Raw genomic sequence first — 23,027 nt, forward strand, 5'->3', positions numbered from 1 at the left:
CATATTATACCAATAGCAATCAATGTTGGTGTATATTTTGCCTTCGTTTATTTTACCAGCTCTTCATATTAACGTTGAATGTGTTTTCTGACCATGATCCTTCTGGGTTAGTGACAACAAACAAATATGACAACAGAATTGTTTCATTTTAATATTCAAATATTTTTCATTTACATGCATGATTGTGTAGATGAAACACCTGATTATGATTATATTTTTAAAAAATATGCCTTTTTATGGATAATATTCAAATTCAAGCATATTCCTAATCTTGAAAACATAACAGTTAAAATTAAGCATTTCCCAAACTTTCCAGACTGTGTACGAACATAACTACAATTAGTCATGCCTGACTAACTTCCATCCACCCATTACCTCAAGCACATACACCAAATGGATGAGGGCAAGATAACATGTTGTAGTGGAGTGCTTAGAACACCTTCACCATCCTGCCCCATCCACTGCAATCCCACCAACACCTCCACACAGTAGATGACTAACTTCTCAAAGGTTTGCCTGACCTTTTCCTGCCATTTCCATGCATCCTACTGTGGGTCTCTAGGCAACCAATAGAGAGGGAGAGAGGATAAGAGACAGACAAAGAGAGAAAAATGAAGTCGCAAAGCATCATCAGGCCCACGTTTCCAATTACCTAAGACATGGTTTGTTTTTCCCTCTCTCCCCATTATGCGTGTGCCTATATGTGCGCACGTTTGATGGAGGATGAAGCACTTCATGCTCATGGAGAACATCACATCTTTCTGAAATATTCTCAAACTCAATTATGTGATCCTGACCAAACCCTGTATTCAAAACTGGCACAGTGACCTTATCAGACACTGACTGTGTGCCATACTGGAGCCAATGACCTACTTTCATCTCTGGGCACATTCACTGAGACAGAAACAGCTCGTCTGCAAAGGTTTGCATACTTTAATCAACAGAGCATTTACAGAACTATGTTTACCGATGTAAAAACCAAATTAAATCAATATTAATCAGTGTTCTCAGTTCTGTGTAGGACCAAGTGCCAGCATCATTTCTAATAGCTTATTTCCCCAACTCATTCAAACAAGATATGTTTCTAGAAATCTATCTAAAAAGCACACACAAGTGTGTTTGGGACTGTTGCCCCTAAAATAAATATCCTTGCTGGAAAACACACTTGTGTTGTGATAACACTAGTGCTGTGAGCTTTGACTCTATTCTGAGCAGCCAGATAAGGTCAGCCTATTCCCTTGACAGCTCTTTGCTCAATCACACCCTGTGTTACTGTTTGGTTGTCCTGTTTACCATCTTCTCTGTTAGAAGCAATTTATCAAATTATCCCAAGCTGGGCTCAAAAGGGCAACCATCTTGGTCATGAATAAAAACAACATTGGAAACACTCCATGGGGAAATTGAGATTGGCCACACTCACACACCTACAAATGAGTGTCCTGGCTGTCTGGTCTGTAAGCCTACCACAGTGTCACAAACATTTTCACTCTATACGCCGTACAGCTGAAACAGATTTGTAATGGTGCTCACTAGACTGTTCGTTAACACGTTTTAATTATCATGTTATGGCATGGCTGGCCAGGGCTTTTCTGAGTGGAGTTTGCATGCTCTCCCTGTGCCAGCATTGGTTTCCACAGTCCAAACACATGCAGTATGGATGAATTGGAGAATCTACATGACCCGTTCATGTGTGCATGCATATCTTGCCATTCTTTGTTTGTCTTAGCCCTGAGATAGCTGAATTATTTTTGGGGTAAGTGTCTATCACACCTTCGTTTATGGTGTGTCGCCTGTACTTTAGAGCCCTGCAGTGGCCTCCATCATTCATTAAAGCCAGTATGTGTAGAATTCAGAATTTGAACTTTGGCACTTTCAAAAAAACAGATAGCAATGCACATTGTGTCATAGTATTACAATTCTTGATCCGTAAACTCATACATTTCAAACAATTACCACTTTGCCAATAATTTTTTCAATAAGCTACTTCCATCAAAGTTTAAGAGATATGAGGAAACAACAGAATGATGGTAGCACATGGTGTATTTGGCTAATGGTTTGTGTTTGAAATGGAGAAGCAGTGGAGAAGTCAATTATGTTGCAGGAGTGGTTTCAGTAATTTTCCATTCACGCTTTAACATGTGTTTTACTGCTGTGACTCTGGATCTCATTTAGACAGACACAAGGCAGCTGTCAGGCCTACAGCACATACTACATTTGTGTTTGAATCATAAGAAAGTTTTAGAGAGAATGTGTTTTTGTACTTGAATATGATGATTCAAAAAGAGGTTGGGGGTAACATACTCTTACACTGGGCGCCACAATTGCACTCTCACAAACCTCTGCAGTTACGTAATTGTGGCCGGAGCGCAGACCCGTTGTGTGCCTCTCTAAATTTGAAACATCCGGCTACGCCAACTGAGCATGGCTCACTGTTGGTGATTGGTTTGTTGACCTGTGATAGCCCCCCATGCATTTTTAAAGATGAGAAAGGAACACTATTAGGAAACACCACACATGCTGTACAAAGGCAAAATGGGGACTGTAACAGCGTAACGTGGGGCTTTTCCTGTTTTTTTTTGTTCTACAGAAGCCTTCCCATGTGAATACTTTAGATCTGTCCATAGGGCCAAAGACAGTTTTAGACCGAACTAGGAAGTCCTGCACAGACGAGAATGCAACTCACGTCATAAACATGAACTGTTGTGGATTGCGCACACATACAGCAGAGTAATTCTAAGTGCTATGACCTGGTTGACTGAGAACCTTCATCAACATACAGCAGGGTAGATGTCACACAAGTTTCCGTAAGAAAGCATTAGCTTAAGTGGCCAGGGGACCCAACACTGATGTTTCCACCAAAAAACAAACAAAAAAAGCCTTAAATCGTCAATACATGAGGATTTGGGATGCATAAAGAATGAAAAGCCAGTTGTTCAAGAGCATGAATTTCCAATCTGTTAAACTTGTCAGAAAAACGTTGCTTTTAAAGGTCGAACACCTTGTCTTTACTTACTTTACGTCTATTATTTTGTACTGTATTATTTGGTTCCTGTATTATTTCTGTCTCGAAAGACAGCAAATGTTAAAAACAAAAGCCAACAAAGAAATACTGAGGGGACAAAAAAAAACTTTTATCAAAAATGCTCGTGATTTTATACAGCCATAGTGTTTTGACAAAAATTAACTCATTATAATCGTGACAAAGTGAAACTGCGATTTTTCCTCAGACTTTAATTGTACCATTAAAATCTATAATCACTGCATCCCTACACAGAACACACCCAAGACACTTAAGTGAAGACTCTGCAGACAGAGTTCAGTTTTGAGATGCACTGTATCTCTCACCTGAGTACCAAAACATGTATAGAGACCCATGAGCTGTGTTGGACTTTTTTCTTTCTTTTTAAGTATGTGCTTGATAAATAGAGATTACCAACAGAACATACGAGATTACAGCATTTACTTAACTTGCCTCATGTTTTCTTCTCTGTGATATCGCAATGGCCAAATTCAATATTGCAGAGCCAATGCAAGGTGTGTGTTTTTTTTAAACTTCCAAATGAAATACAACATTACTGTGAGATTCATTTCAATGCTCAGGGAATGTTAACTGACTGGTCTAGAGATGGAGAGTGTACTGTCTGGTGCCAGAGTCCCTAGACAGGGGGAGTCTGCACTTGGACCACTCTCACCAACTGAGCAATCAAGATGTCTAGATCTGAATACTGGCTCAGTGTAACAGAACACCCAAATTGAATTTAAAACTAAACTTAACTTAACTTGAGCATCAGTTAATTTCCCTGGCCACACAAATACAATCACTAAATGGTCAGGAGAATTCTAACACAAGGATGTGAAGCAGACAGCCTTTGTTGTTTCAAAGGCAAAAGAATGGCAGCTGCTGCTATTATTACCATCTGAAGCCAGATACTCCCTTGGTCAGCCATGAGGCTCCTCCTGTGGCATCGCATTACTTTCAAAGCTGAAGAACCTTTCCAGCAACCTTGAGCTGCTAAGTAATTGCTCACAGTTGAACTTCTGACCCTTACTCATTCAAAATTAAATTGTCAAGAAAATAAACACTAGACACCTGTCCACAATGTCTTAAGACACAAAAATAAGAGTAGGTGAGAAGACAAACAGGCGGGATGATAGCCACACCATGTTGTGAGGGAAAGACAAACACAAAACAAAGTAATCCTTCCATCCCATTTTCTCCCCCATTGGGGAAAAACAAATTAACGGGCCAAATCTAATCTGCAGACAAAGGTTGTGTTTCCATTTAAATGTTGTGTTAAAAATAAAAAACATTTCCAAAAAAGTCAACAATATAAAATACTTTTTGTATCGCTGTTTTAATGAGCTACTGTAATGTGAATATTCACATGAATACCATATAAACTTTATTCTTTAGTTTATGTGCAGTCAGGCAAAGCAAAGGTGTGGTTAAATGTTGAGTGTGGGTGAAACACTACTGATGTGTTTAAAATAGAGGCAGATGAATACAGCACCTCAACATCACTGCTTATCCCAAAACGTTCTTTCCATCAGTAATAGTCACAGATGAGAGACAATCAGACCCAAGGCCAGTGTGCTGTATACCGCAAGTCAGTGAGGAGCTATTCATGGCCATGTGGCTTGAGTTCTCAGATAAGAACAAAACACAGTGTTGCTGTTGTCAGTGGAGCTTAAACTCTGGAACATGTGAGCTATAAACGTTTGCCATCCTACAGCTTACCAAAACAGACGCATTAAGTATTCACACTCTGGGTGATAACATCATCATGCATTCTGTTCGGTAGCTCAGCTTTATGTACAAAAAGCAAATAGAATACAGATGACAATAAAAATACAAGTCCAAATGAGCTAGTATGCTTACTAAAGTAAACAAGGGGCTTATAACCGTATTATGCTTCTGGAGCATCACACATGAACATGAGTCCAAATATGATCAAACCCTAAAGGCAAATTTGGCTAAAAATGAGAATCAGGATTTTTTTTTCCCACTTAGAACTTTTATCCATAGTCAACACAACTGTTTTCTAAGCACGACATGAAGGCTTTGTGTAGCACTTGTTTGACAAAGCATTAATCCTTTGTTTTGTGATGGTAAACATCATCATATCTATGGTTAACTTAGGTAACAAAAACGAGTCTCACAAAGTAGTCGTTATAAGGGTCGAGCTGTGATTGTTTGAGTGGTCAGCAACAAGGAATTTCCTCTGACGTTTTTGGATTACGGTTTAAAGAATAAACTCATTCTGGCGACTCATGATTTGAATGTTACCCACCCAGTGTGACCCAGAAAATGTTTAGTCAGTATGAAGTAATTCAATGTGCTCAGGTCAAATGAGGACACCAAATGTAGACTGTTTATGGTTGAAATGAGAGCAAAAATTTCAGTTCCTCTCCGCTTCCTGCTGTTGCTATCCCTTGAGCGTTAAGCAGGGGCTGGTGTGTTAACTCACAGTGGCACAACCTCCCTACACACTGCTGCGCTTTGCCTGTGTCTCGTGAACATGATCTTCCATGCGCATTAGATAAAAAGGCCCTCTATTTTCTCAAGCATGTGACCACATGGTATTTTGACTGTGAACTTATGACTATCACTTAGCAGTATTCTCCTTGTTGGATAAGCCCCTGTACACAGGAAATACACTGTGCAGTCAACCATTATGATGAAGGGCTTGTGAATGTGATAAAAAAGCATGTACCAGTTAGTCTACTTAAATTATGCTTGTATGAATCTGTAGGCACATGTTAATACCACTCCATTATCACTTCTATCAAACTTGTATGAACAACTGTCTTCAAGTTGCACACACCGAAATACGACACGCAACATCAAGCATTTACTGTATATCGATCAGCAAAACATTGATCATAGAGCCACACAAACTGTTACACTTCTCATTTAACGAGCCATGAACACATTAGCAGAGGGAGCAGTTTTACTGGAGACAAGATAGTCTTTCTTCACCAGTTACTGCACAAAAGCATCTACCATGAAAATCCAGGGCCCTGACCAGATCACTGGATGCATGTATGTAATTATGTACCATGTGCTGGAAAACATGTTTACTTCTTGGGATATTGGACTTTTTTCCGCCCATCACTTTTGTAATTTCACGTACATTACCTCACATCTTCTAGTCACGGTACTCTCACCATAAACTCGCAATCATTCTGTTCTGTTTACTGCCTCGTGTCTGGGCTCATACCTCAGCATGACGACACTTAAATTGGCCACAATGCAATACAGATGAGCATCTGCCCCAAGCATTGCAGATCAGTGCAGCATGACATGACATGACATGACATGGCAACACAGTTTCCAAATCCTATTGCCTCAATGACCCCATTAACATCCAACATTATGAACCAATATGGGTGCGCAATTATTCACAAAATAATCGAAATCACATTATGACTAAGTGCAATATCCAAATCACAAAAACTGCAATTATTCTATAAAGGTAAATGTGTTACAAAACAGTGTTTTAATAAAATTATGTAGTGCTGCAGAGATGCTATGGCCTACAAAGCTTGTTCTCCAGATGCAATAAAAAAGAAATGCCATATCATCATGATTTTACTAGTTTTTCAATGACAATGAAAAATTGTGTTGTAAAAACAAATCATCCATAATAATCATGAATTATATTGCAATTGCAATATCTGTCAAAATAATTGCAATATCACTTTTTTACCATATCGTGCAGCCCTATATACCAATACATATCATTCTAGGGGAAATCACACCTTAATTTATTGGCCACACTGTGTGCGGACTTTCTTCCGGCACTACTGTACTCATTATCACCTACGAACTTGCTTTGGTGGCCTTGATAGTGATAAGCTGTTGAATGTAACACATGTAGAGCAGACAGGAGTATCTATGCAAAGGGGAATCAAACAAAGAGCAGTACTGTGGCGTACTCTACTCACGGTGTCGACTCAAAGGCTGCCAGTATTCACAGATAGTAACTAGGTGGCAGCTCTACTACTGTTTTACAAACTGTAAGTTGTTAAACTTGAATACCAGCTTATCTCTACTTAAGAGAATGGATATATGCTATTACGTAACTTGGACTAAATCTGAGTGAACATTAGCAGATAGCCTCTTTGGTACTATTGTATATTTGGTCCAAATACAAGAACTGCGACTAAAAAAAGGAAAGCTCCCTATTGGACAAAACTAAGCGGCCATGTCTGCTTCATAACCACTGGAATTTTTCAGCTTAGCAAAGGAAAGCAAAACAAAAACCCACAATAGGTCTATGTTATTCCTTAGTTCCATGGCTACAAAAGAAGAAGTGCTACCGTGATACAGGACAGGGAAAGTACATCGACTACGTCAGAGCCCCACAGCACAATGAGTCTTGAATTTCTATTTTCAGTTTGACCATTTTACCAAAGAAGAGGAGTTTCAGGAACACCAAGTTATGACTCCCTGTCACATAACTAGTCTGAAGCCAAAACAATCCTTCCTATAATCATATAGGGGACTTTTGTTTTGCTGGTAGGTGACGGTGGTGATGTCGAAACCTTCATATAGGAGCTCAACCATTAACCCTATATCTCCTCTATAACAGGAAACCACCACTATAAGACCAAGTTGATTATTACAGCCACGTTTAGTATGATTAACATGAGATTAACTCCAACGTTCTGTGTTTCTATCTGCTAAACTGGCTAGGATGAGATAGCAAGGAAGAGGAATGGACTTTTTTTTAAGTTGTGTGTCTAAAAATGTGACCAAAATACTTGACGATATCAAGAGGCACTTGAAACATTGTCCAGGATTTCGCTGGCAGCCACTCTTGGTTTTCCACACTGAGAAATGAAGTAACCTAGCCAGAATCCGAGCAAAGTTTTGATAGATACTAAAAACACTGATGAGATCCCTTAAATGCTGCTTTACAATTAAACTTACAGTTTAATATCTATAGTTAGCTTAGTAACAGGTGACATTTCTAGGCATCTTGACCATTTTTAGACCAATAACGTGTAATTCTTGTTTTTACCTAACATGTCTAACTATGACTGAGTCATAATGATATTGCAATGTTTCGCTAGGTTAACGGAGTCACTTACGAAGTCTGATGTTAGCTAACGTCCACATATATGAAGTAATACAGCACTCACAAGTGAAGTCACTCGATCCATGTGGTACATTCAGGATAATGGCAATAATCTACCAACCTTGGTTAGTTAATATAGTTAGCTAATGATAAAACTTAGCAAGAGCAAGAAATCAACGGGTCTCCGTGACAACACAGAAATAACAAACACCAGACTGCACACTGCACTCACGTTCATAATAACCACCAACGTCATCTCTACCGCTGCTTGGCAGGATAACAAAAATAACTCACCACCAGTGAATTCATGACCGCAAAGTGCTGACAGAGCTAGCTACGTACAAAGCTAATGTTGAAACAGTTGAGACATTATAGAGCCAAAAGCTGGCTAGCTAAGTTTGTAGCTAACTTATGACTTCGTATTAGCTACGTCACATTTAAAGTATCGTTTCGTATGTTAAACTTAACAAATGTCACATTTCACAGCCTCCACTACACCACTTACCTTCACATAGAGTCACTATAAGTATAATCCAGGGCTTCTCTGAACATGTTATGGACTTATAAATCCATACCATGCACAGTTCGCCTGCATTGCTGCCATCTTGTCCTAGACGACAGGAAGGGAGAGCTCGCTCTCGGTAACGACACCATCTCCCACATTTTAAACATTAAATAACTCCTGCGTACGAGCGTCCAGAAACACCACACCGAGCCCAGGTTGTAGCTACGCAGTTCAAATTCGTCTCCGTCCTCTTTGGGCGAAGTAGCCCATCTCTGAAAGGGTGTCCGTTACCCCGACTAGACGTGCGGTTCCGCGGGCCTGCCAGCCTCTAACATGTCCCTTTTTCTCTAGCAACTGCAAGCGAATGTTTGTGAACTGACGGCATTGGTCAGACCAGAGCAGTCGATCATCGAGCCGACGCATTCACATAGATCCGGGATGCCGAGGTGCATCCATGTGGATCACAGCGCAAAACAATAGAGGAAAAATCTGAAAAATACTTATCATGTTATTATATGAGATGTTTCATGTTATAATGTGATACTATCTTACAGCCTATATAACCTACTTTTTATCTTGTTAGGTTATAACATTGTAATTTGTTGTTATAACAAAACTTTTTGTATATTGTTCCATTCTTATAATTTAACTTCTGCTCATCTTATGTCTTAATTCTCATTTTTACTTTCTTGATATACATGTTTGAGCAAGCGAGTGCTTCATTGTTGTGCTCCTGACAATAAAACAATGGAAACTTGGATAAAACTGTGAAATGTTAAATTATAGGTACTTAAAAAGACAAGAGGAATAAAGGACTTGATCGCTATGATCAGAGGGGTTACAATGTACATGACACTTGTGAATAAAAGTTTAAAGTTATAGGTCTTTGTTCAGCATTTGGCATATTTGATGGAAAAAAACAGTGATAAGACAACCACATCTTACAGATAGTCACCCTAATTAACCTGAGGTTTTGCATTAGAACATAGAGTTGGGAAGGCTTTATAGGTAATAACAATGACTGGTAAGAGGATCAACACGATGAAGAAACTGCACAGTTGAAACTTAGTGATAAATGTTGATGCTGATGCTGATGTTGATGCTGACATTTGAAGATACAATGGAAGAACATACTTAGTCTCCACTATTCAGTAATTGCTCATGCCTTTTTCCTTAGCAAAGTGTCACCAGCAGACTGTTCATTCAAAGGACATTAGTGGGGGAGCACAAGCTCTGCCCAGACAGTCAGGAGGCACCCAGCTGACAAAGTAAGCTGTTCATAAGCCCCCCGGGGTCTGAGAAGACTGTAATCTAATCCACCAAAAGGCATTTGTCTTTCCCAGTCCCCACCCCAATTACAGACAAGACCTGGTCAGCTGGAAAGCAGGTGTGAACGCCTCTTTTCTAATCTGGTGCATCATGAGTAAACACAGCTGTGGTGGTAATAGAGGAGGCAGAGTGGCCCACACCTATAGAAGCCCCCTTTAGCTTCCTGTGGAAGACACAAGCCCCCCTCCCACACACACACAGTCTCACCGCAGGCAGTTGTGCATGGCTTATCATTACATCTAAGCAGACATGGACATGCAGTATCCTTTAATACAGTGACAATGAAGACATTAACAGTGTCCAACAAAGAACACTAATATAACATCCTCCAAATCATGCCGGTGCACAAGTTTTCTACACTTAACCTTAGATTACCGTTTTTTCTTCTCCAAAGACTCAATCACAATCGTCAATGCTGTAAAACAAAACAAAAACAAAAAACAACAACAACCATCTGCTGTTTACTTACTGTCACAGCACTGAAACTGTGAGATCTTATGGCATACTCAAGATGAGTGTTGCTTGTAGGTGGGAGAAACTTTTTCTGCTCTGTGGTCTGTTGCTCTGGTCTGTTTGGAGCTGTTGGCCAGAGACACACACAAGCGCGCGCTCACGGTGGCTGTCCTTTGTCTCCCCCTGCTGGCCAGCGAGGTGGACGGTATTGTGCAACACGGGACGGGCTTTTGTTGTGTTGTTTTATGGTTATTTTGGAGAATATATTATTGTGATTTTGGTCAGCATGATAAAACTGTCTGCAGTCCTATTTGCAAACATCCACCTTGCGGATGGGAATGATGCGGTTTTTTTTTTTCATGACCACTGCGAGAAGCCGCCTATAGGCCAAAATTATAAACTTGGTTTGCATATGAGTCACCTGAACGCACGTGCTTGTCATGCATAAACGTTTACACGCTGTGATTAGTAAAGCATAATTTGCTCATGTGTTTGTTTTGTTTACACAGTATATGTACTTCCTTCTTAGGGTCTTAGATTTATAAATAGAAGGAACATGCAGCAGGGAGGTGCTGTACATGTGCCAGACTAATAACAAATAAAGAGGGACACCCTCTGCTCCAAATTAAAAGAAATCCCAATGAGGCGGCCAAAATGATGCATCATCTGATTTGTGATGATGGGCGACTCCAGTCTATTCCAGAGCTCAGCACATACCACCAGCTGCATCCATTCCTTTCTGACTACAATAAACAGTGTGAGGATGTTGCAGTGTTATATTGCAATATATAATCTGCGCGGTCGTTTTACACATTTAAGGCGTTTTTTAGTCTGATTGGTGTTGTGGATATTTATGTTTTAATTTGAAGGCGCAGCGCCGGAAGTGGTATTGTTGTTGCTGCTGGCCGAGCGGAACACGGCTCTCACGCCATTTTGAGATATTGCCGTTGAACAGTTAGTTGCTCGAGGATAATGTGATCGACCGTTGTGAAGCTATGCCGAGCATTTAGTCGCTTTTCAAAACTGCCATATCGTTATTAGTTGAGCTTCTATCCAATTAATATAGCATTTCTAACCTAAAGTACTCTTCCAGTGATGTCCACCGAGGGAACAGCCGACCAGGTAGCTACATGCAGCTCTGCTGAGGGGCAAGCTAGCCCAAACTGAAACGCTAGCATAGTTTAGCTTGTGTGTTGTTCTTGGATAATGTTAGTAGCTAAACTCTGCTGCAGTAACGTTATGCATATTATGTTGTGACTCGTTATACGCCAGTGTGAGCTAGAATGAGACAATAACGCACACTTAAGTGATATCTAGGGGTTTGTCTTAAAGCTAAGTTTAGCCTGTCGTACGCCATATTGACTGGCTAATTGTCGCTGCTAGTTGTCTGGTATTAACGTGTTAAGCTAGCTTAGCATTACCTGCAAGGTAACTTGATATCAACGTGCAGTTACTTCCATTTCGTAATTGATTCTACTTTTCACGAGGCTGGGTGTTTGTAAGTGGTGCCAGCTTTTAAGAGATAGCTAGCTAGTAGAGAAACGGTGGTCAGTGTTTGTAACTTGATTTACCTATCAAACAGCACCACCGCTGATGTTCGTCATAGTTGTACCATATAGTAGAGGCGTGGCTATGAATTCAGTTCCCCATTAATTAATATTTAACCCATCCGTACATAATGAGAACGGATTTCAGTGTTATGTTAGCCCTCTCTAGCCGCGGGCCCCTACATGAGTCACCACGCAAGAAGGATCACAGTGCACTGCGAGTCCGACCAGCACCATAACCCTTTTCTCCTGTGCCCTTTGTGTTGCATTGCAGGCTGCGGCAGAGTACATCCCGGAGAAGGTGAAGAAGGCAGAGAAGAAGTTGGAAGAAAACCCATATGACCTTGACGCATGGAGCATTCTGATTCGAGAAGCACAGGTTTAGTGACACAGAGTTGCATTCCTGGGGTTAAGTAAACTGGGATAAACGGGTGGGGGGCTGAGGGGATATAGATTGTTAAAATACAAAGCACTTAAGCCTTTTTTCCATACGACTGCTTCTTCATATGTTTCTTAATACAGTTGAATGTAAATGAATTCTCCTTCTTTAGAACCAACCCATAGATAAAGCGAGGAAGACATATGAGCGACTTGTCGCACAGTTCCCAAGTTCTGGGAGATTCTGGAAACTATTCATTGAAGCCGAGGTTAATACTTTTTCTTTTCTTTAGTGTGCATGGCTGGGATTTTTTTCTGACATGATCAACAATGTGATTTTCACACAAACAAAATGTCTCTTACTTCAATGACAATTTAAAGTCACAATTCTTGTTTTGATTCAGTAGACCTGGGCTAGCTCTACCCTGTATAGTGTTTATCGTAAGAGTAATGAATGAAGACGTTTTTTTGCTGTTGAAAGCATCTGCCGAAGAACATCCTTCACAATGATGGACCTGGATTGAACATAAAGGTAGAATGATGTAAAACACTTAATTTATGAGGCTCTAGCTGGACTGATTAAGAATTGTGCCTTTAAACACAAACAAAGGGGAAATTAGCTCTAACATTTCTTTTTCAGAAAATTCTTCCTATGTTCCCAGAATTTAAAAAAATACATATTCTCTACTCTGCGTCATATTTAAATGGGGTAAAATGCATTTGTTGCATGTTTGGTCTGCAACAGTATTAAAACTATTTTAATGGTATTGGAGTGCATTAGCCTTTTATTCACTTGTCGTGTCAATTTATTGCCTCCTGTGTCATTTCTTTCGGGTAATTTTATAAACAAATATTTTGATTGTGTGGCCCATTCTTTCCTTGAGACATTTCTCCCCACTCCTCCTGAACATATGACCAGTGACCCATTTGCCTTGATGCCATCAACAGGCTTTGCTATTATGCAATCAGCTACTGGTAGGATGATTCATTTTCCCTTACATATAATCATTTTTTGCTAACCTGGTGAAGTGCATTTTCTGATGCCCTTCACTTCAGCAGATGACTACTGAAATTGGCATTAAACACACTGCTTGCAAAAACTTGCACAGCACTATCAAGCATCATAACTGAGTGTAAAGTGCAGTGGGTAGTTCTGGAAAGTGATCACCTCACTGCTGTGAACTGAATGTTGCTGTATGTTGAGGACTTAGTGTTTGTGGTTTGTTGCTGTGAGGTTGCTACCCTGCCCCCTCCCTCTCCCCATATCCTCACCCCCGGTCTGTACCAACTTGGATTACCCAGTGCTAGAAAAGGCCTGGAGTGATATTCCATGAAACTGCCATTTATATGTTATGAAAGGGGAAAAGAACACACTGCCGCCTTTTCCAAATGGACTAGGCTTCACAGGAACAGTCTTTAATAATTTAGTCTAGCCCACAGATGGCACTAACTGTACTCTTGCCAGTAAAGCAACAGTGTCAGTCTCCACACTACTAATATATCACCCCCTCTAACAAACATGACAGCCAGCAACAGCATAAAAAAACATAGAGCTAGTGGCTACTACAACGTAAAATCAGAGAAGATGTGAAGTAAATTTAAAACACCATCACTGAAGCAGTATTTGTTCAGCAAGCAAGTATTACATCTGACATAGATTTAATATTTAATTAATTTCAAAAAAGAAAACCTCATTAACATCCTATTTTTTTTGCTTTTTTAGGAAAACGTCTCATTCTTTTTCTCTAAATTAGATGTAGAAATGTCATATAGGTGCAACTTGTGACTTGGTTGGTGGGTGGAAGAAGTACATTATCTGAAGACTATGGGGGGGAATCTAACTGAACAGTGCATCTATAGTGAACAGATTATTTACTAGAACCCAGACGAAGGAGTGAGTGTGTTAAATTCACCCAAAAATGGAAAATTCCATCATTATCTACTGAACCTCATGCCGATGGAAAGTCAGGTGAAGTTTCTTGGTCTGTGAAACATTTCTGAATCCTCACAGCAGAACAACATTGCAGCATTCTCCTGAACTACTCAAGTAGACGGTGACTTGTTTTGGAGCTTAAAAAAAGAAAACAAACAATTGCTCCATACAGCACATCTGGCATAGTCTCCTGAAACCCAGAGGTCCCACATTAGTTTGAAAAGATACGCTCGACCACGTTAAGGGTATACATATTGTCCTTTCAAATCAATTTGGGATCTTTTTGAGGGATCTATTATAGAGCCACTTTATTTATTTTTCAATGTTTTTTAAAACAAGTACCCGTCCACTTTAGTTGTTCGGAAGAACGCTGCGACACTGTATGCTGTGAAGTTATACAATTTTGAGATTATGTGGACTAAAAAACTTCCCCTAACTTTCTATCAGACTACATATAATCACTGAATTTAAAATTTTGCCTTAAGTTATCCTTTAACATTTGCAACAAAAATAAAGAACATCTAATAATTGAGGCTGATGTTTTATTGTTAAATGTTTGGGTTATTGTTCTTAAGTGTAATTGAGAAGTTTTGATTGGGGAAGTAGACTTTTAGGTTTGTGTGCTTTTTTATTTTTAGGTTCCTACCGAATAGAATAGCTCAAAATGCACTTATTAGTAGAAAGTTATGCTAGGAGAGGGCAGAAAAAATTAAAATGAGGAGCTTAGTTTGCTTGAACTAGGCCAATGCCTTGAAACAAAATTAAGAAATGTTTATTAATGTCAACTTACAACTTACTTTTCACAAATTTACCATTTCCACTTATTTATTAGTACCTTATCACCTCTCCCCACTAAACTCCAAACCACAGTTAAACCCAAAACACTCTAGGATACTAGTTTGTAATATCTTCATATAGAGTTTTATATAGATGGTTTCTGTCTACTGAAACTGACAGTTGAATTAGCATGACATTTAATGTATTTATTTATAGAAGCAGGCAGTGAGTTCTAAAATTAGACTTTTAATCCTGGCATGTATTAGCATTATATTTTAATAGCTTGCAACTCATTTGCCATTCATAGTCTAAAGACCTTATTTGGTAAGTATGTGGATGAGCTCTTATCCCCCCTCCTGTAACGGAACTATAAACTTACTTAACCAACTTACAAAACCCCCACAGCCTTACAAAACCTAATTTTGTGAAATTCTCCATATTCTGCACTTTTTTTTGCCATAGAATACAAAATATTTTCATTAAAAAGCACAGCGTATCCTCCTGCATGTGTGAGTCTGGTTCTCTTGAGATTTAACAAAGTCCTCATTTCTAAAAGGTGCACAGTAGGCAAATCCTACCACGTCTTTTCAGTGCCCACATCTTTTCAAATCCCTCTTTCAGGGAAATCGAGCTCTCTCGGGATTAAATCACACATTAAATTCACTGAAACACCCTGCAGAGTATAAGCAAATATGCCCCTGTGTCTAGATTGCCAGCACATGTTGTCTCTGCTGGAGATAATTGAGGCTCACTTCTCCAGCATGTCAGTCAGAGTTTTTTAGGATACTTTTTGTCACTTTCATTAAAGATTAGGCGGTATGTTCTATGATGAGAAACGAGCGGGAACTAAAACTCTTGCTGAACTCGAGTCACCTTAAAGTCTAATTTATTTTTCTGTGTGTTCACAGCAGGAGTGTGTAATGAGCGCACTATTTCAAGCTTGCTAGTGCAATGTAGGGAAATATATCAATAATTTTTCCAATATTAAAGTTGTTTCTGCAGTGATCTTTAGTAGAGCTTTACGAGGCTGTTATGTAACCAAATACTAAAGACACCAAAGCAATTGATAGAGGTGTAACGTTTCCCCCCAGGAGGAGCATCTAGAAACTTAATGAATGCAATACATTATGTAGGTGATCTATTTCAGGGTAGCACAGGGAAAGACCTGAGAATTAGCATCAGTTGCTGTAAAGACTCAATTGTTGTTAATCAAATGTTATATACCCTGAAAAGCTTAAAAAAAGAGAGAGTAATATATTCCAAGAAAGTTAAATAGAATAGTTTCTAAAAGCGTAACGTCAGATTTTGCTGGTGAATTAACGTATTTTCTGGCTAAAAATAAACATCATTGGTAGATGCATTGTCGATGCATCACACCTTCTGTCTCTTTCCATATCTTACTACTAGATTGTCCCTGTTGCTTTGTGCCGTTTTTTTTTAATTGAAGTGGGAAGCTTAGTGTGCCGGATGTGCTGTTGTCATGCCTGGAATGAGCCAGTAATGTAGGTCAGTCTTTTTTTAGGGAAGATACCCTAAAGGCAGTCTAAACTGCGGTTGCTGTGCACTGCACTGGTTTACAAAGAACACAGCTGGAGGAAACTATTTTCCTAGAAAATACACATTTGTAAGGGTTGTCCTGAATTTTTAAGTTTTAATGCTGTGTTGTATGAGAGAGTAATTTGTCCATTGGCTTGAATTGCATGCAACACTAAGACATTTTTTGCATTGCTTTGGTCATAAATGGCATCAATTACCTGAATGAAACTTTCATCTTTAATGGTTAAGTTGCATGTTCCCCCAGATGAAGTGTGCATACATTGTATATATAGAGAAATACAAGTTGAATTCAGTCAATGGTGGACAGTTGAGAGGTGACAGAATATACAGGGGGGCAGAGAGTGAATAAAATCTGTCAACCAACCCGACAGAGTGAAATTTACTCGTTAATATTGTGAGAATCGTTTTTGTACATCTAAACCTGAACTGCCATTATGTGGTTGATTATCATTTTCTATGTAACGCTTTACTCACTGAAGCACTGCTCATCTTACTTTGGGATATTTACCTGCCATGTAAGCTTACTTTATGTTGCTTTCCAGGCTAGTTTTGCTTTTGTAAATTTTGTAGAGCACATTAATGTAACCACAATTGGACAGGATAGGTGTACCCGAGGTGCTAATACCACAGAAACCACAGCCTCTCCTTCTCCTGTCTGTACTGGAGGGAGCTGTGAGACTGGCTTCAGCTCACCAACAGGAGGCAATATCAAACTCACTGCTGCAACAGTGTTTACCAAGGGAGCACACTCACCCGAGGCTGTGAAAGGAAAAGGTCTTTAAAATGGCATACTGTATCTCTCAAATCGAAGCACTTTATTCAAGTGTTCTCTGGCTTTAGTATTTAAAATCTGCAATCCAAAATTTTGTCAGAATTTTTCTTTCTGTGATGTGGCGCAATCTACAAAGAAAATAAATACCCCTTTTTAACAGTAGTTTGTCATTCTTGTGTGAAATTCACTTTGTTGATCTTTAGTCTGTGTGTATGTGTGAGTGGTCACATTTGCATGAGTGCATGATTCCTGCAGCTATAAAACAGGAGACGTTTGAATTAATATTGCATTTACACTCTTATTTGCAGATCAAGGCTAAAAACTATGACAAGGTAGAAAAGGTAAGTGTCCATCACACTCATGAGAGCTGACAACTGTCATTTTGATACCTGGGAGGGGTCGTCTGACTTTCTGTAATACTGTTATGATTCTTGTGTTCTCCACTAAGATATGCACACACTATTTAACATACTGTTTAAACCAGCTTTGTATCACAGGGCATCCAAAATATAGATGTGAAAGGTCATGTTTTTTGTCTGTAGTTTGTTGTACAACAACAGCTTTATTATTCATTAAAAAAGAATATTGTCCTATCTCTTTGTTGTGGTTTATATATAACCATGATTTTAATTGAAATGTAATCTATTCTACTGATGACATTTATCTCTGCATTGGTCTGGAATTGACTTATTGTTTGTTTGATGGTCTTTTAAATAAATGATGGGAGTGCATCCTGTTCAGTTTCTGTCTGAATGTCGGTTCCACACATCATGACATGTATCCCTCACATTAGTTCAAACTGTGGTGCTTTTGTTTGAGTCTGGAGGAGTTAACTGAGAGGCAGGCCAGATCTGAGGCCCGCCTATTGAAGCTGGATTACTAAAGTGTTGAGAAAAACCTGGAACTCCCCCAAATGAGCTAAAGTAAAGTTAAAAACAGCTTGTCTTGGGAATCCCCCGACTAGGGATATGCTACTAATGATCACATACTAATTTGAGCATGGGTTTATAAAAAACACATACTTATAACACCAGATGGGTGGTTGTCTTGTAGATAATTCACAGTATCTGTCAAATGTTTGCTTGTGTCTCTATAACAGTTATATCCCTGTGTCCTTGCCTCTGTAGTTGTTTCAGAGATGCCTAATGAAAGTATTGCACATCGACCTGTGGAAATGCTACCTCTCATATGTTCGAGAGACCAAAGGGAAGCTGCCCAGCTACAAGTAAGAGAACATTCTGCACAGTTGGGGTCGGTGCATGTTGTACATTTTTAAATGCACAATTTACTTCATACAATTACTCTCTAACCCTCAGAGAGAAGATGGCCCAGGCGTATGACTTTGCTCTGGATAAAATCGGCATGGAAATAATGTCTTATCAGGTACACAGATCTGGACTATATATTTGAATCTGTGTGTATATGTCTGTGGTAACTACCAACACCTAATAGCTTTTCTCTCCTCTACCTACCAGATCTGGGTGGACTACATCAACTTCCTCAAAGGAGTGTAAGTGTTTTCTTTCTTGTTATACTGTGAAACCTCAAACTTTGTTCACCAACTTGTAGATGTTGACATTCATGTTTTATGTTCCATCAGTGAGGCTGTAGGCTCATACGCAGAGAACCAGCGGATCACAGCAGTACGGAGGGTCTACCAGAGAGGCTGCGTGAACCCCATGATCAATATCGAGCAGCTTTGGAGAGATTATAGCAAATATGAAGAAGTGAGTGGCTTTTATCTGTCCACCTGCATACTTTTCATTTGCACATATGGAGTTTTGGCTGTTAAAAGACTGACTTGTCTGTTTTATGAACAGGGAATAAATGTACACTTGGCCAAAAAGATGATTGAGGATCGAAGTAGAGACTACATGAATGCCAGGAGAGTGGCGAAGGTGAGATGAGTGTCACAGATCTGTTTTGAGTCTTTCTGATATATCACAAAAAACTCTTTGTAAACTAATTCAGATTATTCTGTCTGTGTAATTCAGGAGTATGAGACAGTGATGAAGGGGTTGGACAGGAATGCGCCCTCAGTACCCCCCCAGAACTCCCCTCAGGAAGCCCAGCAAGTAGAAATGTGGAAGAAGTACATCCAGTGGGAAAAAAGCAACCCACTGCGCACAGAAGACCAGACCCTCATCACAAAGAGAGGTGATGATCAGTGAGGAAACATTGTGCCTGAATATGTGAATACTTGTCTCAAAGGGATGTGATTCCAGTAATGATGTCTACAAATTTCATATTTCATACAATTTTCTCTTGTATGAAGGCAGCCACTAGAGGGCGCAGGTTGACATTTTCCTCTCACTCATGGTTTAGATCAGGGCTGCCCAAAGTGGACCACTATAGGGTTCAGTTTGGCCCGCCAGATATTTTAACAGAGGGGGAAAAAAATAATATAAAGTGCTTTTCGTGCTGTTTTATTTTTTGCTCTTTAAATATATAGGATCCCTAATTATTAAAGACTTTTTATAATCTGAGCATGGTGGGCAGAGTGACGCTTTGTGCAGGAAGTCAGTCAGTTAACTTGGAATCCACCATTTTGCATCTTTATATATAGTACAGTAGTCTAAGGCCCACCAAAATTTTCGTGCATCTCTGGTTAAGATGCATTGATTCTGTATTTTATTAATTTCAGTCTATTGTTTTCTGTGTCACAGTGATGTTTGCCTACGAGCAGTGCCTGCTGGTGCTGGGCCATCATCCTGACATATGGTATGAGGCGGCACAGTACCTGGAGCAGTCTAGCAAACTGCTAGCAGAGAAAGGGGTAAGAGATGAAACCTTTCAGATTCTTAATTTGATGTGGAACAGTCAAGAATCTGTTGGGTAATCTTCAACTTCCGCTCAAAACTGTCGTCTAATTCTTTAAATTCTTGATCTTTTTCTCTCAGGATATGAATAATTCCAAGTTGTTTAGCGACGAGGCAGCTAACATCTACGAACGTGCCATCGGGACTCTTCTGAAGAAGAACATGCTGCTGTACTTTTCATTTGCAGACTATGAAGAAGTGAGTGTTCAGTTGCCTTTGAAACACAAACTGTCATCAACCCTCTCAGGGACTGATCAGAGTATATCTTTTGTCTCCTAGAGTCGCATGAAGTACGAGAAGGTCCACAGCATCTATAACAAACTGCTGGCCATTGAGGACATTGACCCGACACTGGTCTACATTCAGTACATGAAGTTTGCCAGGAGGGCTGAGGGGATCAAATCAGGTCGCACTATCTTCAAAAAGGCCCGAGAAGATCTACGCACGCGTCACCATGTGTACGTGACGGCAGCACTGATGGAGTACTACTGCAGCAAGGTCAGTACACACCATTGTATGTTAATATATGTACGGTGTGGCTGAAATTGATCTTACAAACACGCTTTTTTTCCCCCACACAGGATAAATCGGTGGCCTTCAAGATTTTTGAGCTCGGTTTGAAGAAATATGGCGACATTCCAGAGTATATACTGGCATACATTGATTACCTCTCACACCTTAATGGTAGGTCATGTATAATAGAGCGGAGTTAATGCACAGAATATAGAAAATCAGTTTGTTTTTTTACCACTTATCCACCAATCTAAGCAGAATTTCTCATGTGTTTTTCCTTCTTGTCTTCCTCCACTCCGTCTCTCCAGAGGATAACAACACCAGGGTTCTGTTTGAACGTGTCCTCACCTCAGGAAGCTTGTCACCAGAAAAGTCCGGGTAATGTCAAGTACTGATTAAGGTTGCATGTATGTACTGTGTGTATATGATGTAATAATCCATATCTGATGATTTTTGTTCTATATTCTCCAGTGAGGTCTGGGCTCGGTTCCTGGCCTTTGAGAGCAACATAGGAGACCTGGCCAGTATTCTGAAGGTGGAGCGCAGGCGATTCACTGCCTTCAAAGACGAGTACGAGGGCAAAGAAACAGCCTTGCTTGTAGATAGATACAAGTTTATGGACCTGTATCCCTGCTCTGCTAGTGAACTGAAGGCCCTTGGATACAAGGTGTGTATTTTTGCCCTTAGAGACAGATTACACAGATCAGACTTGTCTCTTAAGGTATATTTAAACTGTTTCTACTGTGCATTTGTAGGATGTGTCTCGTGCCAAACTGGCAGCAATGCTCCCAGAGACTGTTGTGGCGCCGTCTGCGCCTTCACTAAAGGATGAAGCCGACCGTAAACCTGAGTACCCCAAACCTGACACCAATCAGATGATCCCCTTCCAGCCACGTCACCTCGCCCGTATGTAGTCCTTAGCTGTTGTCGCAACATCTCTGCACTGCTGTCTCTTCTCCATGTACTCAATGCTTAAAATGATCCATATTTGATGTGAGCCTCCTGTGTTCCTCCCCACAGCTCCAGGTTTACACCCAGTCCCTGGTGGAGTCTTCCCAGTCCCCCCAGCTGCTGTTGTCCTAATGAAGCTGCTCCCTCCGCCTACGTGCTTCACTGTGAGTCGCAGCAGCTTAATACTGTCATGCTTATATTTACTGGAAATGAAAAAAAAAAACTTTTTTTCCTACCCGATAGCAAAGAGTCTGTGGTTGTTTCTCGCTGCAGGGTCCCTTTGTTCAAGTGGATGAGCTCATGGAAAGTTTCAGGAGATGCACACTTCCTGAGAGTAAGTTGCTTTTCTGAATCCAGACCAATTCTATTTGTAGCCACGTCAGCATCGTGACTCTGGTGATGGAAATGTCACTCAGACGGCTTGTCAAATGACCACTTTGGTCCAGAGTAAAACATGTTGACAGCTGCCAGATGAATTTCCATAAAATGTGTTAGTGTGTCAAACTGTCGTTCTACCCCGTTTGACATGTTCCTGATGTGTTTTCCGCCTCTGTAGCTGTTGATGCTGCTGTAGAGCTGATCACTGGTAGACAGCCCGATGCAGGAGGGGAGGGCAATGGATCCATGGAGAACCATGCTGTTTCCAAGTCACTAAAGAGGCCAAATGCAGATTCCGACGAGGAGGACGACAAAGGAGCCGTGGCTCCGCCCATACACGACATCTACCGTGCACGCCAACAGAAGAGGATTCGATAAAAGTAACACTGAACCCTACAAGAATGTCATATGAACAGGTGGTCCTATGGAGTAAACGTACATGTCCCCATTTCTGAGTGCGTCTGACAGATTATACATCAGTGGTTCTCTGTACAGAAGACAAGAATACATGCACACGCTCACACATACAGACAAATGTACAGTGTGCACACCTGAGTGTTTCTGTGGCTTTTTTTGTTAACAGTTTTCATTTTTAAAGACTGAACATTATACTGTACAAAATTTTTAATTCAACCATTGTTTTTGGCACACAGCTCAGTTTTGGCCTTGTGATGTTCCAGTGATGGCAAAGTGGATTTTTTTTAGATAACTGGAGGAAACACAGTTCCTTTCAATAAAAGTGAAAATTTCAACCAGATTTGCGTTTTTATTTGACGTAACTGATTATTTATTGCTATTTTCTCTGTTACAGACGAGAAGTTTGTCAAGACTTCTTTCTTAGCACAGGCCTTGTTGTTACCACCAGGTGGCAGATCGTGACACTTAGTTGTCCTGAAAGGATCCACTGTCCAATTAACAAGATCAACGGAAGACAGAAGGATTAGCTAGCTTTGAAAAGGTTAAGGAGCCCTTATTTAAGAATAGAGGGTTTGCTCCTGTTTGCATTTTAACCACGTAGACTTTCAGATTCT

At 40.1% G+C, this 23,027-nt stretch overlaps 2 protein-coding genes across 3 annotated transcripts in view; one reads left to right on the forward strand and one right to left on the reverse strand.

The window, feature by feature from the left end:
• hipk3b (homeodomain interacting protein kinase 3b) overlaps nt 1–8,954 on the reverse strand; it is a 40,412-nt gene extending 31,458 nt beyond the window's left edge. For both annotated transcript variants that reach the window (XM_084362844.1, XM_084362843.1), the window contains exon 1: nt 8,590–8,954. In XM_084362844.1, coding sequence (XP_084218970.1) covers nt 8,590–8,662 — 73 coding nt within the window. In that variant the 5' untranslated portion in view covers nt 8,663–8,954. The remainder of the gene's footprint in view (nt 1–8,589) is intronic.
• A 2,335-nt stretch (nt 8,955–11,289) lies between these two features.
• cstf3 (cleavage stimulation factor, 3' pre-RNA, subunit 3) lies at nt 11,290–22,748 on the forward strand. Its single transcript, XM_084342160.1, has 20 exons — nt 11,290–11,493; nt 12,193–12,297; nt 12,470–12,565; nt 17,644–17,676; nt 18,463–18,560; nt 18,652–18,718; nt 18,811–18,845; nt 18,936–19,062; nt 19,156–19,233; nt 19,330–19,492; nt 20,002–20,111; nt 20,236–20,352; nt 20,434–20,652; nt 20,736–20,838; nt 20,976–21,045; nt 21,139–21,334; nt 21,423–21,573; nt 21,688–21,782; nt 21,892–21,952; nt 22,175–22,748. The coding sequence occupies exons 1-20, from the start codon at nt 11,467–11,469 to the stop codon at nt 22,372–22,374; spliced, it is 2,151 nt and encodes a 716-aa protein (XP_084198286.1). The 5' UTR covers nt 11,290–11,466; the 3' UTR covers nt 22,375–22,748.
• The last annotated feature ends 279 nt before the right edge of the window (nt 22,749–23,027 follow it).

The sequence above is a fragment of the Pagrus pagrus genome (assembly GCF_965226575.1).
Source record: "Pagrus pagrus genome assembly, chromosome: 1".
In the NCBI taxonomy this organism is placed as follows: domain Eukaryota; kingdom Metazoa; phylum Chordata; class Actinopteri; order Spariformes; family Sparidae; genus Pagrus; species Pagrus pagrus.

Excerpts from the sequence above, each read along its gene's own strand:
- cstf3 (XM_084342160.1), top strand. The coding sequence starts at position 11,467 with ATGTCCACCGAGGGAACAGCCGACCAG. Across the intron at positions 18,846-18,935 it reads ATCAACTTCCTCAAAGGAGT|TGAGGCTGTAGGCTCATACG; the intron begins GTAAGTGTTTTC and ends ATGTTCCATCAG. Across the intron at positions 21,783-21,891 it reads CTCCGCCTACGTGCTTCACT|GGTCCCTTTGTTCAAGTGGA; the intron begins GTGAGTCGCAGC and ends TTCTCGCTGCAG.